Below are 23449 nucleotides of genomic sequence, written 5' to 3'. Positions count from 1 at the left end.
AATATTCCTGTACGATGCGACCGCCAGCTATGAATTTTTAGCCAAAAAGGTAACCCCCATCTTTGAACAAGTTTTCCGAGCCCAAACAATAGACTGACTCTCTCTACCCTAATATCTCCTCTAAGGTCTTAACGATCAGTCCACTGCGGGACCTATGAGATTTTTATTACTAATTATATGTTATAATTGTTAATGAATCATGGTAGACATTCACATTTTATTCCTGCTTAAAATAAGCTAGAAATAAAATGATTTTATTACCTGTTTTATATCTTTATGACTATCTATCAGTTTTCTATCTACAAGTTATAGGCGTTTCTTAAATTTTATACAATTATGTTAATTAATTAGTGCTAGCTATTAACTAATGTGCGAAGTCGGACATTAAAACTTACTCTCTCTGAATAAATATATATTTTATTCAACGCATTTTGATTTTTGACCATCAAAAAAAGGGTAGTAACCGTAGACTCGAAAATGTGGTCCAATAGTTTAAACTGGAAAGCTGTTGAAAGCCCTCTAATCCTTAATTTAACCTCTTGCGTATTTTGCTGTACGTTTGTAAATGAGCAAAATAAATTTCCTCCAATTATAAAATCCATCCATCCTGATATAATTCCATGTAAAAAAAAGATTTCAATAAATATTTATTATTTTATTTAATAAGGGTCGTTATTTCAAAATGCAGTTTTGTTTAAAAAAATTTGTTTCTCGGAAACTAACCGACTGATTTCGCCTTCTGTCATTCAAAATTACATAGTTTAAAAAGCTGTAAGAATTTGCATCACATTTCTAAATTTTTGTACCCGTATGAAATAAAATAATAAAAAATTATTTAATTTTTTTTTCTTCATAGAATTATCTTTGGATAAACAAATTTTACAATTGTGAGCAAAAAAATTTTCGATTTGTTTTTAAAGTTCACGAGATAAGGCGAAATGCACAAAAAGTGAAATAAACATTTAAGGGGCAAAATTTTCGACCGTTTTCCTAGTTTAACAATTGGAACCACATTTTCTAGATTGCGGCTACCCCTTCTTTTGATAGTCAAAAATCTATATCCATTAGATACCGTCATTCGGGGCTACTTTGTGCAGGATTTCGCAGTTTTTGAACTTTGACATGTAAAAAAACTATGTTAATTCAAACTTTAGTAAAATTTCTCGATATTATATTCATAACTGGTCTCAGACGAGTGAATTTGATCAATATTGGCATTATTTGTATGTAATATTTACGAATAATAAGTCAAAACTTACCTTGCACAAAGTAGCCCCCAAATGGGGCTACTTTGTGCAGAGATAGGAATTCAGTTTAATAATTATGTTTTTAGTAAAATATTGATATAAAATAGTTAAAAAAGTTAATTGTTGACATTTTTAAAGACAAAAACATCAAGATATGTAAAGATATTAGTTTGAAAATAATTTTCAGCATTAAAAAACCATTTTTTTAAGAATTTTTTCTTAAAAAGAATGTTTATTTCAAAACATTTGAGCTTAAACAAAAGGAAACCATATACATTTTTAAACATTGAAATGGGTGAAATTTTAAAAATAATAATTATTACATATTTATTAACATTTATAATATTGTTAAATTTGAACATAACATCCTTGAATGAACATGACAGAACTTGCTCTTCAGTTTCCGTCAAAATCACCTGATGTCCTATAAAATATATTTTTATGTGTTAAATCCTTTGATTAATTCATTAGAAAAATCTTTGTAGAAGAAAAATAATTTTTTACCAGGAAATTTCACGTATTTCTTGTGAATTTTATTAGAGATAGTATTTCTGTGGATTTTGTACTTCCGAGAAGCTTCTGCAATCGACATACCACCAGCAACTGCTTGCAAACATTGTTGCAACTTTTCTAAAGTGTAACCACGGTAGTTTCTCGTTCCAGGTATTTTTTTATAACGTCTGACCATTTTTCTGTCGAAAAAAAAAAACGAATGAAACTTTGCACAAAGTAGCCCCAAAGTGCATTTTTTTCATTTTCCGTTTATTTGTTATTAATTTAAAATTTTTTTTAACGCTAACATGATATAATTGTTTATTAATATATAAATAAAAAATTTTGAACTTACGACAATTGTTTTATCAACGTCTTTGCATTTCACAGCTAAAGTTTCCACGCACACTTTTCGACATCCGACGTCCTCGGAAAGTTGTTGACATTGGATGAACGAAACACACTCTGAGATTGTTTTAAAATTCGAAATTTTTTTTGTAGTAATAGAAGAGACTTCTATCTTCAAATTCCACACATTTTTAACGTGAAATAAACATAATACTGAATAGCAGAACTTGAAAAATGCTAAATTCGAATTTGCACAAAGTAGCCCCCGCTGCACAAAGTAGTCCCGAATGACGGTATATATATTTAGAGAAGGTATGTTTTTGTGTCTGTTTCCGTAACTTAATTAATAATTAGCATTAATTAGCAGGATTGAAATTAAACCACCCTTATAAACCATTAACATTGGTTGTTATTTGGTGAAAATTCGATAATTAGAACCAAAGTTTTTAAGGAGGAAATCTTTTTTTATTTTACGCACTGTACTGTCATTAAAAAGATGGCTTCTCAGTTTTTAAATGGATAAAGTTAATAATGATTTCTGTGTTCCAAACCAACCAGAAGACAAGGTGTTGTAATAAATAGATTAAGCCTGATTTAAAGGATAAAGGTTCGCGGTTCAACCTCGGGTACTATCCGTTACTTTGTCAAAAAACAATTTCCGATTTAGTATTTAGCAACTATTTTATTATTAGTAATTAGCAACCAGTGAGCTCTTGCTACTACGATACCCGATACAACAATAACTCCCTCTATTTCGATAATGTTTCGTGGTCCCGACGAATTTGCATATGAATTAATGTTATCCTCCTCTCAATATTATGATACTGTCCGAAGCAACGAACCTCTGTAAAACGACTGTTTTCCAAATTTCAACTTTATTTTCTCCAGTAATTATTGGTTTTCAAATAATGTAAACAATCCTATTTTATCATCTTTTGCCATTTTTTCTGATAAGAGAAGACTCACTGCTGACCACCCCAAGAGCTTCCATTCTTAGAATTACCTCCCTTATCTCTGAAGAAGTCACAGATTCCTATCTGATTTCATTTTTTTTCATGTTACAAGCTAATTATGAGTCACAAATGACCACACACATTGCATTAACACCTGATAAAGTTGGAGGGTGGGTGGGGTACCATTCACAAACGAAAATCATTTTCGTGCTTTGGACTCAATGCTTACTTTAACAGTAAAAAAAATGAATAAACAAACAAAAATATGGAATTAATTTCAATTAAAACTGCTTTCTAATGTTTAAGATTTTATTTTCTGAATTTATTTCAATTGCTTTTAATTTTTAACCATAATTAACACTCTGCAAATTAATTTTTAATATAATATATAAATATATGTATAGTAAATACATATGCAACATTAAAATTAAAAAAAAAATCTTATTGTCTCTAAAGTATGTAGGCCCTCGATATAACAATATATCCCTCTACAACAATATATTTATTCGGTCCCCAAAATATTGTTCTACCGAGGTTTTATGCCAAGATTTCAGTTAAAATTAAATGAAAACGATAATTATTTCAAACGATTTTTTTTTCTTCGTTTCTATCTTTTTTTTCTTCATTTTTATTTTTTAATAATTATAAGTTTCTTTTGTTAGTTATATCAAGAGAAATATTTATTTACATTAATAGATATTTTTTGATATCAACTACTTAAATAATATTTCTGAGGAATTCAATTAAAATTTAAAGAAAAAATGATTGGCTCAAACGATAATTTTTATTTATTTATAACATTATATATATTTATTGATTTTATATTTGTCATTCATTTCGGGGAATATTTATTTATTCATTCATTTATTTCGCTACATGCAACTTTATTTTGCTTAGTATACTATGCGATATATGTAATAATTTATATGAATCTATAACTTAAGACAACTACTGTAATAATATTATAATAAAAGATATTTCATTTTGATAAATTTATTTCAAGAAATATTTATTAATTTATATTAACTGATGCTTTTTAAAATGAACTAATTACAAAAATATGCCAAGAATTCAGTTTTAATTAAAAAAGAAACGATAATTATTTCATATGATAATTGTTTCTTTTTTCATCATTTTCATCATCGTCATCTTGTGTCATCTGTTTTTTTTTTAACATTGCAAGTTAACTTGGTTAAAGATGTTATGAGAAATATTGATTAATTCATGTTTTACAAGATCAACTAAATTAATAATATTTGTGGGGGATTCCGTTGAAATGTTAACTAAACTAAACTCAGTGGCACGACAATCCATAGAGGGCCAAGGCCTACTGTGCCCATCTCAGTTTTCTTGACCTATGGCTCTGGGATGCAAGAGCTGATGTTCCCGTTTAGGTGGTCAGCCGAAAGCGGAACCCCAGTGTTTAGTTCTCAAGCATGCTTGGTACTCATTTATTGACCCACTGAAGAGATGAAAGGCTGAGTCAACCTTGCCCGGCCTGAGGATCGAACACAGGACCTGTGGTTGAAATGTAGAAAGAAAGATAATCAAAAGATAATTATTTTTTTCTTTTCTCGCATTTTTTCATTTTCATTTATCTATTTTTTGATTGCAAGTTTATTTTATAAAGTAAATTATGAGAAAGATTTATTAATTTATATTATACTCAGTACATTTTAAAAACCGATTAATTTAATAAGATTTGCCATAAATTCAGTTAAAATAGAAAGAAAACGGTAATTATTACAAACGATGATTATTTTCTCTGTTCTATTATTCCATTTGATTTTTATTTATTTATTTTTTAATTAATGCAAATTTAATTTTGATAAAATATTTTATGAGAAATATTTCTTAATTTACATCAATTGATAGTTTTTAATATCAACTAATTTAATTGCATTTGCTGGGGATTTGATTAAATTTAAAGAAAAAAATTGTTTCGAATTTTTTCGAATTTATGGCAAATTTCAGTTAAAATAGAAAGAAAACGGTAATTATTACAAACGATGATTATTTTCTCTGTTCGATTTTTATCATTTGATTTTTATTTATTTATTTTTTAATTAATGCGAATTTAATTTTGATAAATACATTATGAGAAATATTTCTTAATTTATATCAATTGATAGTTTTTAATATCAACTAATTTAATTGCATTTGCTGGGGATTTGATTAAATTTAAAAAAAAAAATTGCTTCGAATTTTTTTTTTTTAAAACTACATGTAAATTTATTTTCCTAAGTGTATTATGAGATATACGCATTAATTCATATGGATCGATAACTTTTAAGGCAACAGCTGTCATTGAATTAACAAAAGACAAATTTAAAATTCAAAGAAAACGTTAATTATTATGTGCAACGTCTTCAATGATGCAAATCATGTGAAAGATAGGAATTTATTTGTATATTTGATTTCATATCTCTACTTAGCATTTGAATATCGACTCTTTAGCTAGCTTGTATGAGGGAAGAACGCTAGGGATAGTAGACCAATGAGTAGCGATTCAGGGGGTCACGTGATTCTCTCCCACCGCGACTCAGCCGTAAAGCTGCATTTGGGGTCGCTCTCCTGTATCTGAAGAGAACTGAGAAAAATATTTTTTTTTGTCCATCAGGTTCGTTATACCTTAATTCCTTTATTTCTCTATTCTTTAATTCATATCATATTATTATCTCTAAACAAAGGAATGAGTTATGAATTATTTCATAACACATTTATGATGATTATCTTTAATCTGTGTTCCTTGATCAAGGGGTTAAATCAAGTTGAAAACAATTTTTCTCTAATTGAAAAATGATTTTAAACTGAATGATTAAACCATTTCCATTACTACAATTATAATCGTTGATATATTAAATGATACATCGTTATTAGAATTGTATAGAAAAAGAAACTGAAAGCTATATAAAATAAAATACGTTAAAATTTCAATTAGAGAACAGCATTGATTAAACAGTTCCCAGGTAAAATGATATAAATACGAATTCTTCATTTTATTACATGTCGAAATAGTTCTATATCTAGAAATAGCGCTATATGTAAATAAATGTTATAGAATTTTAAAGTATCCAAATGTAATTAAAGATTCTACGTTTTACCAATTGAAAGAAAATATATGTGGTAAAGGTAAAATATAATTAGGTTCCATATATAATTTGTATATTGAAAGAATGTACATTAAAAATACAATATTAGTAAATAGAAGTAAAGTATAATGAAAATTAAAGCTTTTATTATCTAGGAATAATTGGTTGATAGTTTAAAATTTAAAAAAAAATTATATTTTCCGCATACTTTACAACGTATTTTTTTTTATTTACAAATTGAACTTTGCCATTAAATATTCATCATATTCTGATGTAACTATGTATTTTTTAATGATATATTTGAAACGAAATTCTACAAAATTTTCCTCTTTACATACCTTATATTTTATTTGTTAAAGGAAATAAAACGATAGTTTAATATTTAGTATCCTATTTTCAAAATTAATGACAAAAATTTTACGTATTTCGCTAAAATTTTCTCTATTATTTAAAAAACGAAATATTGTTGATACTTATACTTTACTATAATATTTAAAAATCCAATTTTAAATTTAGAAAACTGAACAGAAATTATACGCTTATGAATTTTTATTTTTATAAACTAAGAATTGTCAACCATTTTGAAAATAATACCGATATAAATAATAATAATAAGGTAAAAAAAAAAAATCAAAATTTATGGGAACCACTTGCATTCTAAAAATATATAAAAAGGTGAAAAAAAATGTTATTTATACGCTGATTGTGTTTTTATGTAAATAGCAGTATTTTTATCGTGAATCTGAGTAGCGGAGATTTAAAAAAATAATATAATGACCAAATAAAAATTTAAATTTCATAGTTAAAAATACTTTTAAAGATGCAGTTGGTTAGGTTATGTATAAAATATTTAATTTTGAGTGATTGCTAAGCAGTCTATCTATATTATTAGTTCTAAACATCCTAACAGAATTAAGTGTTTTAGTCTCAAATTTTGAATTTATTATGTTCACAATTTTACCAACATATGTTCAAAAATGTTAGTTTTTATACCAATATGTGATAGTCAAATTATGTATATTATCGGTACAAAATTCTCTGTTGAGTTAGTATCACACATTTCCTGCCACATTCTCATAGCTGCGAAAGAGTAGATTTTTATAGATTTTCACAACATTTTCAGTATTATTTTTTTAATTTAGTTTTATTATTTCAAAATTTTATTCGATTTTTTTTAAAATTTTATTTTATTTTTTATTTTTTTTCTATTTGAGTTTTTATTTTTTAAAATTTTCAATAAGTTTTCTCGTGTCGCTGTTTAAGCTCCGCCAAGCCACAATCGATTGTGATATTAAAACATAATGAGGCTTCGTGAAGGCCACGATGAATTTAAATTTTACGCCAATTAATAACTTTTCTTCATTATTATTAGGCAGATGTTCATTCTCGCTCGCCTACCCCCTAAACTACTCACGCAAGTTTTTATTTATTTTTTTTCTTTCAGATGTCTTGTTCTCTACACTAGAATTCACACTCTTATATATTTTACTCTACACTAATTTTATAAAAGTCCATTATCGATAAAAGTTTTAAAAAATTAAAGTATTTGAGCGGATTGATATTCATTTATGAAAGAACGCAACTTTGCAATTGCATTGCTCCAAAAATTATTAGAAATTTAAACAGTGTAAGGCGCACTGTTCATCTTACGACGTAAGAATACATGGCTGAAAATGTATAATATTACAGCTGATGTTTTCCCCTAAACTAAATTACATGGTGTAAAAAAAAGACCAATTAGGTGTAATGGAAATTGAAATCGAAAATATTGAAAAGTTATTTGTACTCTTAACTTCTTGTACTATTTGTAATTTTTAACCGGTCGTAAATATGTTTAAATTATCAAATTCAACCTGAAAGGAAATTTTGACAACAAATATATATTTAATTATTTAAATCGCAAAAAATTTAAAGTAAAAATAATTTCTTCCCAAATGAATAAAAGAAAAGATAGTCTGATGAAAAACAGATGACGTAAATTAGGCGAAAAGGAGAACAGAAACTATAAAAGAGAGCAGACCGAGATTCGGAAAATTCTCGATATTATTTAATTATAAATATTAGAATAGAGCTCCCTTATTAAAATAATAAAATAAGATTAATGAAAAGAGAATATTAGATGTTGGTGAAAATGAAACAAAAAAGAAAAACTTAATTTTTGTAACGTATTTCATTAAAAAAAAAAATAATAATAAAAAAAACAATATTTTAAAATTTAATAACTTCGAAATCTTAAGCAGTCCTTTATCTCCTTATTTTCATTATTTTTAAATTATCAGTCATAAGTCATGTATTAATTTTAACAATATAATGTATGTTGGCAAAATAAATATGTTTTATCTTAAATTTGTTAGGAAAAAACCGTTTGCTTGGCACAACGTGCCCTTTTTTGGACCTTGCGCTATTAAACACTACATTCAGCTCAACTCAACCTGTTTTTCATTGTTCTGTAATTTTTTCCATGTTTTCTCAACTTTTAAACTTATATATATAAACTTAAGATAGATTTTCGCGGTTTTCCTCTCCATGCAACGCAAATCTGGGTCAGTTGAATCAAAAAAGTCCTCCACTGAAGCTAGTTAGTCCGAGTGCATGATCCTGAAGTTCCCTTGTCTTCTGAGTTCGGTTCAAACTTACAAGGCTACGGAGTTAAACATTAATTGTCCTAAACTCAGGTTTGGGTCAGCTGCTTAACGCCGGTTATAAATTATAAACTGATTAAAAAAACTCATTTTTAATTTTTTTTGAAAATCCGCAGCCATCATACAAAAATACTAACTAACTAGTTAGTATTTTTGTATGATAGCTGCATATTTAAAAAAAAAAAAAAATCAAAAATGAATCGTACATACCAACGAACTATATATAAATATATATAATATTAGTTCATTAGTTAGTATTTTTGCATGATAGCGCTATTTATATATATATAAAAAAAAAAAAAAAAAAAAATCAAAAATGAATTTTTTTTTTAATCAGTTTATAATTTATAACCGGCGTTAAACAGCTGACCCAAATCTGAGTTTAGGACAATTAATGTTTAATTCCGCAGCCTTGTAAGTTTGAACCAAACTCAGAAGGCAAGAGAGCTCCAGGATCATGCACTCGGACTAACTAGCTTTAGTGGCAGACTTTTTAGATTCAACTAACCCAGATTTGCGTTGCATGGAGAGGAAAACCACGAAAACCTATCTCGGTTAATTGGACGGCTAGTGGATTCTAACCCATGATCCGTCTATCACTGGGCATATTTTAGGTCAGCACTGTGGTTGGTGCGAGCCGGGAGCAGAATTCGGATCAATCCAGCCATCGCCGGGATTCAAACTTTGGGTCACTTCATTGGGAGGCGATGTCTGACGAACTGAACTGAGTTCAGAAAATCGTATTTTAACTATTTTGCAAGTTTTGTTTATATTACGTTTATATTGAAAGTTATGTTTACATTGCAAGTTCTCACAAATTTGCACAATTAAAATAAAAGAACGTTTCCGAAATTTAAAAAAAAATGTAGTAAATATCAACTAAAAATTCAAATTTCATCTTTGCGTAAACGTTTCAATAATGATTAATATTTAATCACATTTTTATGATGGGAAAAATGTTATTTAAATCAATATGAATGCATAGGAGCCTAGATTAAATCTAAAGAATAATAATTTCGTATGCCTAGATTAAATTTATTTATGGAGGCATGGACATTTTATAAAAATCTTAATTTTTTTTTGCTTGTCTAGATTCTTTTTGCAATAACTTAAAAAATATTCAGCAAAATTAAATAAAATTTTTCGAGCAATTTTAATAAATAACAAAATGATCATTTTGAAATTCGAAAAAAATTCGCTGAAAATTGTGCAAGATATTATTTTAAGTCATCATTTCACACTGCGCATGCGTGGAAAACATATAAAAATTTATGTTGCGAAATTGCTTTAAATCATTCTTGAAGAATTTCCCGTACTGTAAGTTCAATTGAATTCGCTATTCGCTTTATAGATTTTGTTTTATATTTTATTCTGTTTTTCCTTTATATTTTATTTTCTGTTTTTACGTGATATTTTGACTTAATGTGTTCTATTTTATTTGTTGTAAATTTTTTGTAAATTTGTTTTTTTTTAGTGCTCCTCACACTATTGTATTGATATATTTTTCTTTGGCTATATTGATACAATATTAGAAAGCACTTCTTTTGCGGATATAATCGCGTGAGCTGATGAAATGATTGTATATTTTATTTTCCGGATTTTCATTAATTATTTTATTTTTTTAAAACTTTTTTTCGGATATTTTTTTCCGGATTTTTAGTATTATCATTTTCCTTTTTCCCTTTTTTCATTGTTCTGTAATTTTTTCCATGTTTTCTCTACTTTTAAACTTATTTTATGAGTTCTATTTATTTGCACTTTATGCACAGTAAATAAAACCTACTGTTTTTCTTAATTTTCTTCATTTTTATTTCCTTTTTGTATTTATTTATTATGATATATATATATATATATATATATATATATATATATATATATATATATATATATATATATATATATATATATATATATATATATATATATATATATATATATATATATATATATATATATATATATATATATATATATATATGTATATATATATTAATTTTGATTTTTTTTATTGCACGGTAGTATAGTTTATGGATTTGGTTTGCATCTTGAGACAGGTGTGATAAAATAATATTTTGAATTCATTAAATTTAGCTATTAATTAAATATAAATAAATTCCACAAATGTATGGCATGACTAAAGATCTACATTTTCATATAAAAATATTTTGGGAATTAATTATACTCTCATTTTTTAATGAATTGTTAAGCAAAATAGTTGTATCCACAAAATGTTCTTTAAAAAAAAAAATTAAAAACAGAATAATAAATTGCGTATCAGAATGTCTTAAAATTAAGCGTTAAAGATGCGTTAAATTAACCATTTTATTGAATATTGTTTATAATAACGATTTCATGACTACAATATTCTTTAAGTTTTTCTAAACATCATTCTGCGTCTAGAAAATGTTTTACGCCTCCGTAAAAACGATAACATTTTTAGAAAGAAATATGTAAAGGGTGTTCAGTAAAGGCCACCCTTAATATGCCTTTTCAGAATCTTTATAAATAAGGAAAATAAAAAGTATGCATATTGAGGGTCACTAATTAATATTTAACAGGAGAGAAGACAAAAACGCAATCGTAATCTGACAATTTACATAGAGGATGTAATAAACATCAAAACAGGATTAGTTGGAGCCTGAAATCTGAAAATGTTTTTAATAATCGCTTTTCAACTCTTCACTGTTTCTCCTGCAATCAAACCTGTCTTACTGTTTATTACTCACGCTTTCCTGTACCGCGATTTGTCAGATTTCGAAAGTTTTTTCTCGGTTAAATACTACTATGTACCCCAATGTGCACATTTTTTTGTTTTCAATTAAGAGCTCTCTTTATCGAACAGCCTCTGTATCACAATGTTCTACATATGGGTGATTCTCACGAAACATGATATTCACTGTCCCTTTGCTCCAAGATATAATACTAAAAGAACTCTTTTTTTAAAAAAAAATTATAAATAGCACTGCTGTTAGCATTTTAAAATGACTTTGCACTAGCATTGACTGTTTTGTATACTTAAAAAATTTAATTGAATATCAAAATGTCATTTTCCTGCCATGTCCCAAACAATATTTCCAATAATAACTAGCTTCAAAACCTCCCATACATTTTTCAAAATCTAATTTTCTTTTAACTTATCCTATGTAAGCATTTCTAGAATATACGCAGAGGGTATTGTTTACTAAAACTTCGTTTAAAATAATTTTTTCTGTCAATAATTTGTTTGTCCCATGAAAATCTGTCATTTTCCTGGCTACTTTTATTTAGTGATTTATAACCAAAATAGATAGCGCCAGGAATCAATATCTTATGTTAATAGATTGATTAGATACCCTCCTATCTGAACATGTCTTGTTGCATGAATAAAGAACCAATTTTCTGGCTCAAAATCTATTTCAAAAATTTTTTCAAGGTGAGTAGGTTTTTATGCTGTCATTTTCCTGGCATCTTGAAATCATTAATAACAAAAATTACATAGATTTATCGGAATTATTTTAAGAATTACTGTTGTTTTCTGCAAAATATAAACGTCTTCGGCCAAAATATTAAATTAAAGTAAAGTTATATGCAATAAAATGGCGAATTTGTCATTATCCTGGCTGTCATTTTCCCTGGCTTATGAATGCCAGGACATTGAAGTGTTACCAGAAATTCTTTTTAACTGCTAATACTGTAAAGAGGGAAAGCAAATATTAACCTAATACCAAGTTTATGTATGATTGTAATATGCTTCTTGGATGTAATCAAAAATATTTATGTATTTAATGATTGATTATTTTACACAATTTTATTCTGCATATATCAGCAACAAAATTTTTTTTGTTTCTTTGTACAGTGGATAAAAAGAATTAATTTAAGCAATTTATGGTCCATCTAACATAAAGGCTTAAGTTGAGTTGCTTACTATTAACTTAAAATGACTATTTTTCAAACTTCTAAGGTAATATGTCATTTTTCTGGCATTCAAGATTTGGTGAATTTCTATTTTATTTTTTTTCTCGAGCAAATGTCAATAAACTACACTGCTGTCTATAAGATATTAATAAGTGTAGCTAAAGAAGCATACAAAAAAAAAATGTTGGATTATTTTGAAGACTTTAAATTTGAAGAAATTTTTTGGTCCGAATTGTCATGTTTCGTGAGAATCACCCATATATCTAGACATATCTGTAAATTACAAATTCAATTCTATGTTAGAATAGAAAAAGTTTTCCTTGCTTAAATATTAAATTACCTCGTCTTTATTTTTAATAAAAGTTCTAAAAATTTAAAATTAAGAACGGTTTTCATACTGTATACATTAACAGTATAATTAAAAAACCTTTATGATTCTTAAAACTATTTCATAAATTTGCGAGTATAAAACCTTTTTTCCCTTCTTGTAGGTGGAACAAGAGAACAAAATGCCAGAAAAAAATATATTTTGACCACTGGTGATTTTTATCTGAAATGTTGTAATCAGTATTATTAATCAATAAAGAATGGCATCAGCTTTAAGAAAATTTTTTAAGCCTTCCGAACGTCATAAATCAGGAGATAGGACTGGAGGTTGGCGTCGAAAAAATAACACTAGTAATAAGAATGGTATAGTAGATTCGCCAACTCACCACAACCATTCACGCTTCTTTGGTCCGAGCCCACGATTATCAAAGCGAGATACAAACAAAGTAAGTCCTGAAGACAGCCAAAAACCGTCATCCAATGGAGCATGTGGAACAGAACCAGACAAAGTTTCTTCCCCAATTCGTTTCAAATGCTCGAAAGCAGGAGCAGAAGGTCCATCTTTGAAGCATGCTCAAACAGTGAGAACGCGACGCTTGATGAAGGAATATCAAGAAATCACTAAATTCTCTAGAAATTTAGAGAAACCGCCTTTTGTCGTAGAACTTGTTGACGATAACCTTTATGAATGGAATGTGAAATTGTTTCAGATTGATCCTGAGTCTGATTTTTATCACGATATGCAAGAAGCAGAGATTGAGCATGTATTGTTAAATATGGTCTTCCCAGATAATTTCCCATTCTCACCACCATTTATGCGAGTTATCTCTCCTCATGTTGAAAAAGGTTTTGTGATGGAAGGTGGAGCTATATGTATGGAACTTTTAACTCCAAGAGGATGGGCAAGTGCTTATACAATAGAGGCAGTCGTGATGCAGTTTGCTGCCAGTTTGGTTAAAGGTCAAGGTCGGATAGCTCGAAAGTGCAAAAATGGAAAAGAATTCAGTAAAAAGTCCGCAGAGGCATCTTTCAGAAGTTTGGTCAAAACCCATGACAAGTATGGATGGGTTACTCCACCTTTGGCAGATGGTTAGGTAAGTTTCTATTATTCAATTTCAGAACTTTCAATATATCTACTAGAACTAGAGATCTCAAAAAAATCTAAGAATTTTGAAAACTATTTGAAATTTTTTGCAATTTTCAATTCTTTTAGTTAAGACGTTGTGGCAATTAAAAGTACGGTAGGGTGACTCCCCCATTATTATGGTTAGGTGAGTTTCTATATCCGAAATTCATTTGTTACGAACTAGAAATGCACAAAGACTGAGAATGTTGGGAATTAAATCCAGACATACAGGGAATTTAACATGAAATTTTGGGAATATTCTCGAATTTTTACTGAAATGCGCTTAAAATCACAAATATCATTCCAAATTTATGAAAATTATTAAAAGAATATAAAAGAAGGGAAAAAAAGACACTAAATAAAGCCCTATAAAGGAAGAAATTCAAAGAATGCAACAAAAAAAAATGTATGCTATTATCATCTACACCCTAACCCTGCTTATGAAGCGTTGAATTGAATATGAAGTTCATTTTGAGGTTACTTATATGATTTTAAGTTTTTCTTTTATATAATCATATTTTAATGCTGCTGTATTTTTAATAGGTGCTTTCCTCTTAAATTCTATTAATGTTTTTACTTTTACATATTTTTTATTATTTTTTCATTACATTTTTAAAGAAAAAAGGCCAATATTCTTATGACGAACAATACGAAGTAATTGGTAACAATAGTAACAGTGGGGTAAAATGGCAAACAATATTTTTCCCGAATCCTGAAAATAGAAGTAATTGATGATGATGAATTCACTAGTAACAGTGGGTAGTAAATATTTCCATGAATCTAGAAAATAAAAATTAACAGAAAGATGTCTTTGTTTCATATAAATAAATTGAGAGTTCTTGGAAAACTTGTTAAATATACCCACTGAAAAGTAGCTTTTGTCGTTTTGAAATAAGATGACGAAGAGAGAATATAAATCTAGATATATATAAAGGTTATTTTCAAAAATGCTAAGACATATAATGGCATATAATTACATATAATGGCACAAAAAGAAACAAAATTTAAGTAAATTAGTAGGTAATCGAGATCTGGACGACAGATATAAACTATAAAAAGCATGATTTTTGGTGTAACAAGCTGTATTTTGAGAATGTTTTATGGAGAAGAAAAAAAACTTACCGTATAATTTCTTAAGTTACTCAATACTACAAACACAGATTAAAGAAATACATTTCAATTATCTACTCAGAAAACGATTTCAATTTCATATTTCTTGTAGTAGGTTTCATAACCCAATATTTAAGTCTTAAGAATTGCCGAGGCAGATGCTGCTAATTATGATAGTGTGTTTTCTTACCTTTCTTTCTCCAATCTGTTGAATGAAAATAAAATGATGAAATAATTTCGATCATTCCAATTATATGCGGATATTTTTAAAAGTATCTTGCCTCCGAATGTTTCTAATGAAAACTGGTTAAACACCAACGAAATAGCTTTTCGTGTCCGCTGTCGTAGAATAACATGTTTTTATTTCTTCATAAATTTGAAGTATATTATTAATTTTATTTAAAAAAAAAAAGAAATATACGTTAAAGTCTTACAGGCTATTTTTATTTATTTTTTGTTGTTCCACAGTTGACAGTTTGTTGACACGGAGTTCCGCAGTGGACTGATCGTAAAGATACGGTTCCCAGTAGAACACCGAAGTCAAGCATCCCTGGCTGCGGTTAGTAAGCTTTGATCAGCCTGCGTAGGGACTGCGGGTGCGCGGTATCGGTCCTCGTTTAACTTCTCTACCGTAAAGTGCTTGACTTCGCGCTGGTCGTTAAGCTACCAAAGCAGGAAGCCATCCCTTCTGCAGAGGATCAAAATTGCTATGGCATGTCTTCGAATCATCCTCAGGGATTTCTTAGACTGTCGCCAATAGCCCATTGTGCAGTTCTAGTGCAACGCAAATGAACTACAACTACAAATACTAATTGGATTGCTCTAGTGCGACGTAAATAAAGTACCTATCTACCATAAAGTGCTCAACTTCGCACGCATGCCTCCGGTCTACTAAAGTGGGAGAGCCATTCCCTCTGCAGATGATCAAAATTATGATGTCATGTGTTCGAGTATCATCCTCAGGAATGTTTCCCTGACCATCACCTATAGCACGTTGTGCAGCCCTCGTGTGACATAAATAAAGTACTACTGCTATTTATTGCTACCCATACATATGCAAGTTCGTGTTCTCATTTCAAAGTATGGCGTCTAAACCCTACTCCAGTTCAAGAACAGATAACGCAAGTTAGAGAAGGATAACACAAAGATACAGCCGTGGTTACTATGGAATTTGAACCCGTTACCCCCACGTTTTACAGCGTATGACAGAACGGCGAGGTCACGGGAGTTCTTTACATAGACAGACTATAATGTTTATTTAAATTTTTACGTATTGCGCCTTATATCTGAAATTCTGTGCACACAATTCAAAAATTCCTTAATCAAAGTAGTAGTTGCTCATTTACGTCGCACTAGAGCTGCACAATGGTCTATTGGCGACTGTCTGGGAAGCATCCCCGAGGATGATCCGAAAACATCCCATCGCAATTTTGATCCTCTGCAGAAGGGATGGCACCCCCGCTTCGATAGTCCAACGACCTGCACGCGAAGTCGAGCACTTCACGGTAGAACAGTTTAACGAGGACCTATACCGCACACCCTCGGTCCCTATGCAGACTAATCCAAGGGGTCACTCACCCTCACACTGACCGCAGCCAGTGATGCTTGACTTCGGTAATCTGCTGGCAACCGTATCTTAACGATCAGTTCGCTGCGGGACCATTCATCAAAGATTTGTATGAAAAGAAAATTTTTTATAAATTATTTAAATTTTTTTTATCGTTTTGTTTAATGATGATCCAAAATGTTTGGAATTGTCAGCTTCACAGCTTTTTGCCCAATGCCTGTCGCGCTACTATGAATGTCCCGTAGAGCATTGATCATAAAGACACGATCCCCAGTAAAACACTGTTGTTGTTTCTAATGCCACTTGCTACACGGGCAAGACAGCTTGGTGAAACCGAGCAAATTCAAGGCAGAGTGTGCGTTTCTTGTTTTTCAGTGGCGCCATCCAAGGCCAAGAATCCGAATTCTGCCACACCATACGTCGCACCCGTTTATAGGGCGGACCATTCATTCATTCACAGATCGTAATTTTGACCTGAATCAGCGATCGATCGATCTCCAATCCAGTACCCCCAGAGGTATTGATTTGTTATGAGAACATGGAGGACTGTTGCGACTCGACAGATTTAACGTGCATCAGTCACTTTACTACACGGGGAGTCTTCGGCCGGTTGGGTTCGAACCCACGAACACTTGGACATGGGCCCAGCCCCCTACAATTCAAGCATCACTCTTTGCGGTCAGTTAGCGGCGGGGTGGCTACTTTGATCAGCTTGCGTGGGGACCCAGGGTGAGCAGTATCAGTCCTCGTTAAATGTTCTATAGCTATCTAAACTGTGGATTTCTAAACGATAAAAATTTTGTCATTTAAAATATATAGTTCAAAATGTCGTAAAAATTTGAATACATTTGCATTTACAAAATTTTTGGACATTATTGAACAAAAAAAAAAAAAAAGTAATTTAAATTATTTTTTTGCAAAGAACTATCGTTTGAGGAACGAGTTTCATACTTGTGTGCAAGAAGTTTTCATTCACTTAGGCAAATCTCTCCCCCCCCTCGATATTTTGTACTTGTTATTAATTAGCATACATTAGATTAAACATTTGAACAATTACGATTGGCCTCAGTATGTAAAATTTCACTCATTGGATAAAAAGTAATTAAATTTGATACTTTTTCTTTTTTTCTTAAATTTTTGTTTTTGTTTAGCACTTTACATTGCAAATGATAAAATAAAATAAATAACATTTCAAAATTTTAATTAATCATTCGATATACTTTTAAATCATTTCATCAGTAAAATCGGGACGGATTTTATTCTCCTAAGCTTGCAAAATTCAATATGTTTTATTGATTTTTGGAGACAGCATCGATTCAAAAGCGTAGGTTACGAAGTATTACTTTTGGATTTTAAACTATAAAGTAGGGGAGCAGCCTGCAGGCTGTTGACGAGCGGCGAGAGCTTCTGAACGTTAGGAAAAATTATTATTCTTTTCGAAAAAAAAAAAAAAAAATGTCGAAAATTTTTAATCGCACATTTGAGTCATCACTTTTTGACGAGCTCAATTTCCACGGATTTTTATTCAAATCTATGCTTTTTCTCGAACACTTTTTCAGCTTTTATTACTACAGATTTCCGCATGGTTTTAAAAATCCAATAGTTTTAATGCGATTTTAGGATACGCGAATTTCAAATTTCAGTAATCACTCTTTGACTCGCTTTTATTTTTCCGATCCCATCATAAATCCAAGTGACGTTTCAAACTTTTTTTTTTTCAGTTATTACTACTAATTTCCAAGTGGTTTTTAAAATCCCGATACATTTAATTCGGACTCGTGAATTATGAATCGCGCAATTAATCAATCACTTTTTGGTGTGCTTTATTTGTACAGATTTCATCATAAATTCCAAGTTATTTTTCGGCAGTCTTGAAAATCTTGTTATTTTTAAAACTATATTATTATACGACATTCGAGTTTGAAATCACGCGCTTAAGTAATCACTTTTTGACGCATTTTATTTGTGCCGATTTCATCGTAAATTCAAGTTACTTTTTAACCATTTTTTCGGCAGTTATTGCTATGTATTCCCATGTGCTTTTAAAATTTCTGATATTTTATTACGACTTTCAAATTTTAAATCGCGCATTTAAGTATTTATTTTTTGATCCACTTTATTCGTACTGATTTGATCGTAAATTTAAATGAATCTTTTATGCAATTATTTCTATGCTTTTCCACGTGATTTTGGCGATCCCTTAATTTTAAGTACGATGTTATTACGACATGCGAGTTTCTAATCGCGCATTTAAATAACTACTTTTTGAAGCAATTTATTTATGCACATTTCATCGTAAATCGCTCGAGGTGTTTAGAATCCTAATGCCGTAATACAATGTTATTGTAAAAGCAGAATATCGGAAAAAGGAGCAAAACACGATTTTTCATGTTTGTAATTTTAAATTTTTTGTTGTTTATTTCACTTTTTTAGGAAGAAAAAGAAAACGTTTACTAAACTGCTGTTTGTAGAAAATGCAACACCATGAAGGAATCATCAGAATCAAATGAAATTCGCAGCAAATGTCAATTATAGGATATTATGCAAATTAATAAAGTTTCAGAGCCATCGCGCGTGCGTGGCGCGCGCAGCGCCCTCTGAATTGATGCTGAAAGCGTATAAATAAAGTGCTGTAGCGGGACGTTGAAAATAGTCTATGATTATTTGTTAGTGGCAAACGTTTAGTGAGACCTGAGTATGCCTCCACGACGGAAGAATAAGAAATTCAAGCAACTTACGGAGTTTGAACGAGGGAGGATAATCGGCCTTCGAGAAGGAGGATTTTCCTATCGCGCAATAGCAGCTCGTATGCAGCGGAACAGTTCCACAGTGATGCGAGTTTGGAAGCAGTGGACCGACGAGCACCGAACAACTCGAAAAACAGGCACTGGACGACAGAAGGTGACGTCAGAGCGCGATGATCGACACCTGCTCCGCATGGCGGTGAATGATCGCACAGTTTCCTTGCATTTTCTACAAACAGCAGTTTATATAACATTAATAAAACTTTTATATAATTCAATAAATAGAAATAATAACTAAAATATATTATCAAATAAATGTTGAATATTGTTTTGTTTGATAACGGTTTTGTTTTAATTTTTGTTTACACCCTAGAAACTTTCTTCAATTAAAATATTAAATTTAGTTTTATATTACTTATTGAAATACACGTATTCAATTTCTTTTTAATATTTTTATTCTGTGAGCATTATAATTTTCTGTGTCAGAATTTATTTTAAAATGAATTTTTCTATTTTTTTTGTATATGATAAAAAAAAAAAATTACATTTCATTACACATCTTTAACAACACTTACGAGGGGCTTGATTGGCAAGTGATGCCAGATTTTTCATATAGCCTCGACCTTTGGATTATCATTATTTCAAAGTTTGCAAAACTTTTTAAATTGTAAAAATTTGAGCAACAATGATGTCCTCAAACCGTACTTGGTTTAGTTTTTTTCTGATAAGAAACAGCACGTCATCATGAAATTATGAGAATGATGGCAAAAAGTCATGGAATAGAATAGAAGACTGATTAAAGCTCATTCTTTGAATAGAAAAAAAAAATTTTTTTTCACACAAAAAAACCGAAATGCTAAGTTAATATATTTATACCTTTTATGCGTTGATATTTATTTTCCTCAAAACCTTAAATGAAAACTCACATTTTTTATAGCAGATTTCAATTATCCGGAAAAAAATAAAATTTGTTTCAAATGGAAATGTATCAAGAAATACTTATCAGATCTAATAAATAAATAAAAATGTTTGATGTTTCGAATAGTACTTTATTTTTGTTGCACTAGAGCTGCACAATGGGCTATAGGCGACGGTCTTGGAAGCCTCCCAAAAAATAATCCGAAAGATTTCCCTGTTTTAATAGCTCGACGACACGTACACGAAGTCGAATACTTCACGGTAGGACACTTTAATGAAGACCGATAACAAGCATCCTCGACCCCTTTGCAGGCTGATCAAAGTGGCCACGCAAGCAGCTTTTTCGTTCCTCAATGAAATAGATATCCCACAAAAACAAAATGAAAGAAATGTTATTTTCCCCAAGAACTAATTGTTGAGATAGCTTTATGCATTCTAATTTCTCATAAATTTATCAATCTTTATCTCCCCCCCCTCCCTCTGTTGACCCTACGGATGGTCCTCTCGAAATCCGAGCCCCCATCCTGCAGAGTCCACAATGTAAAAGGGGACAATCACAAATGATTTGCAGCTTGCAAATTTTGTGGTGGGATGAATTTCCTTTAATTTCTTTTTGTGAGGTATCGATTTCATTGAGGAACGAAAAAGCTTTTTTCCCGCCAACTAACGACTTCGGCAATCTAATGGGAACCGTGTCTTGTGATCAATCTGTGAAACTTGATATTTTGAAAACAAAAAAAAACCCTATCTAGGGATATCAAACTCGAATCCTGCCCAACCCCAAAGCCTGGGGCAAATCCAAGGATAAGGGAGTGAGAGAATCCAAATCTGCTATATAGGATTTATATTAATATAAGAGGATTATATATATATTTATATATAGAGGATTTATATAAGAGGATATATATCGAAGATATAAGAGGATTTATATTTAAAGATTTTGATGAGGAAACGGTAAGGGAGTTTGGTAATGCATCTTTTGAAAATATTTTGCATGTGGTCCAGTGTGTATTTTTCGGACATCCTGTATGCTTTTCAATTTAAAATGTCTTCTTTTTACCTCTGATTAAAAGCACCTATTGATGAACGTAACAAATATTTCTTCTTTCTGAGTTTTGTAATTATGGTGTATTTGTACAAAACAAGGTTTCAATAAAATTAAACCAGAGCACCCTAATCACCTTTTATTGAATATGTCACGGAGCAACATAAATAATTATGTCATTATAAGTTGAATATTTTAATTGTTTTTTCAGGTCACTCATCATCCGATTCCTTGTTCATTATTTTTAAGAAAACATCTAAGAGACATCGTTCGAAAGTTGTTTATCTATAAAGTAGATGTATTTATTGTAAATTGTTGAACTCATCAGTGTTAATACTTGTTATGATAAGTGATAATGAATGTCCATTTCTTATAAATACTCAATAACTTGTGAATTGCCAAAATTTGTAAAGATTTTAATTAACAATTCGATGTATTATCAATATTTCCTAACAATTTTGTTTTGTTACAATTATGTCGAAAATCCTTAATCACAAAAATATTTTTCCATGCACAGTTACATAGCTAGTATTGATAACAGTATTTTATATTTATTATCATTGATGATAAATATTTGAGAGTGAAAAAAGAATTAATTTTTAAAACATAGCATATATTATTTTTGCTCTAAAGTAAGAATAACTGAATGAATTCAGAATATTATTATGCGTTTGGTTATTATTATTTTTTTTATGAAGTTACATCAATTAGTAAAATTAAGTAGATGTATTTATATAAAACTGGTGAATTCATCAGAATTAATGCTTATTTTGATAAGTGATATTGAATGTACATTTCTCATAGATACTCAATAGCTTGTAAAATGCCAAAATTTGTAAAGATTTTAATGAACGATTCAATGTATTTACCCATATTTTCTTACAATTTTGTTTTGTTTAGTTAATCTCAAATATTCTTAATCACAAAAACCTTCGTTCCATGTTTCCTTGCACAGCTACATAGCTAGTAAGTATTGATAACAGTATTTAAAATTTTTGTCTTTGATGAATATTTGAGACTGATCAAAATAAATGTTTGAAATATATAATTTTTACCCTGAACTAAGTAGATTTAACTATTCAAATCCCAAATATTATATACACTCGCTTGTTTTTTTCGTTTAACAAGAAATTTATATCAATTAACTATTTCATAATATAATTATCGTTTATTTACTTTGGTAAGGAAATTTAAGTTACGTTAAGTAGTTATACAAATAAGTAGAGTTATTTATTGTAAACTGTTAAACCCATTAACATTAATGTTGTGAAAAGTGATAATGAATGTCCATTTTTTATAAACACTCAATAACTTATAAAATGCCAAGGTTATTTTGCCAAAGTTACCAAGGTTATTTTGCTTCATAAAATATTTTGTTGCGTTGATATTTACATATATAGAACTTTCTTGCCAAAAAATGTTTTTTAAGATTTTAATAATTTTACCAAGTCTTCCTTTACATTTTAAAAATTTAGAAGTAATTTTTTTAACCGTCTTCTTATTTTTAAAAAATCGAAAGATTTATTAAAAATATTGATTTTGTAAAAAGTCACTATTAATAAGACAAAGTTTCTTTATTAAATTATCATTTCGTGAATTTTTTATAATCATTATTTATCACATTTGTATTTGAATTATTTTCTTTTTTCCACATATTTTCATTAATATTTTTTGTATGTAAATAAATTGGTTCATGTTATAAAAATTGAGAACTGGTATTTATTTAATTTTCAAATGTTATATCTTTTTACGTAAAAAATTAAGATTTTTTTAAGTTTCATAAATTAACTCTTTCTCAGTCCTTGTGGCAACACAACTAGAGTTAGGTAATGGTTCATCATCTTGAAATTGATTTGAATCAATGATTTCAGCATTTAGATCATTTTAATCGGATCTTTCAATACAGATCATTTGATTTATATGACTTAGTATAATTATTTGATT

At 29.5% G+C, this 23449-nt stretch overlaps 1 protein-coding gene across 1 annotated transcript; it reads left to right on the top strand.

Annotated features, from left to right (window-relative positions):
• The first annotated feature begins 5469 nt into the window (after nt 1-5469).
• On the top strand, nt 5470-23210 carry LOC107448546 (ubiquitin-conjugating enzyme E2Q-like protein 1). The gene is made up of 3 exons (XM_016063786.4): nt 5470-5660; nt 13160-14089; nt 21717-23210. Exon 2 carries the CDS (start codon nt 13256-13258, stop codon nt 14087-14089), a length of 834 nt encoding a protein of 277 aa, XP_015919272.1. The 5' UTR covers nt 5470-5660; nt 13160-13255; the 3' UTR covers nt 21717-23210.
• The last annotated feature ends 239 nt before the right edge of the window (nt 23211-23449 follow it).

Source organism: Parasteatoda tepidariorum, chromosome 12, assembly GCF_982258835.1.
Source record: "Parasteatoda tepidariorum strain Cologne lab strain chromosome 12, Ptep-v5.0, whole genome shotgun sequence".
In the NCBI taxonomy this organism is placed as follows: domain Eukaryota; kingdom Metazoa; phylum Arthropoda; class Arachnida; order Araneae; family Theridiidae; genus Parasteatoda; species Parasteatoda tepidariorum.
Note: the sequence above shows the minus strand (reverse complement) of the source record. Positions and strands in the feature narration are given on the sequence as shown.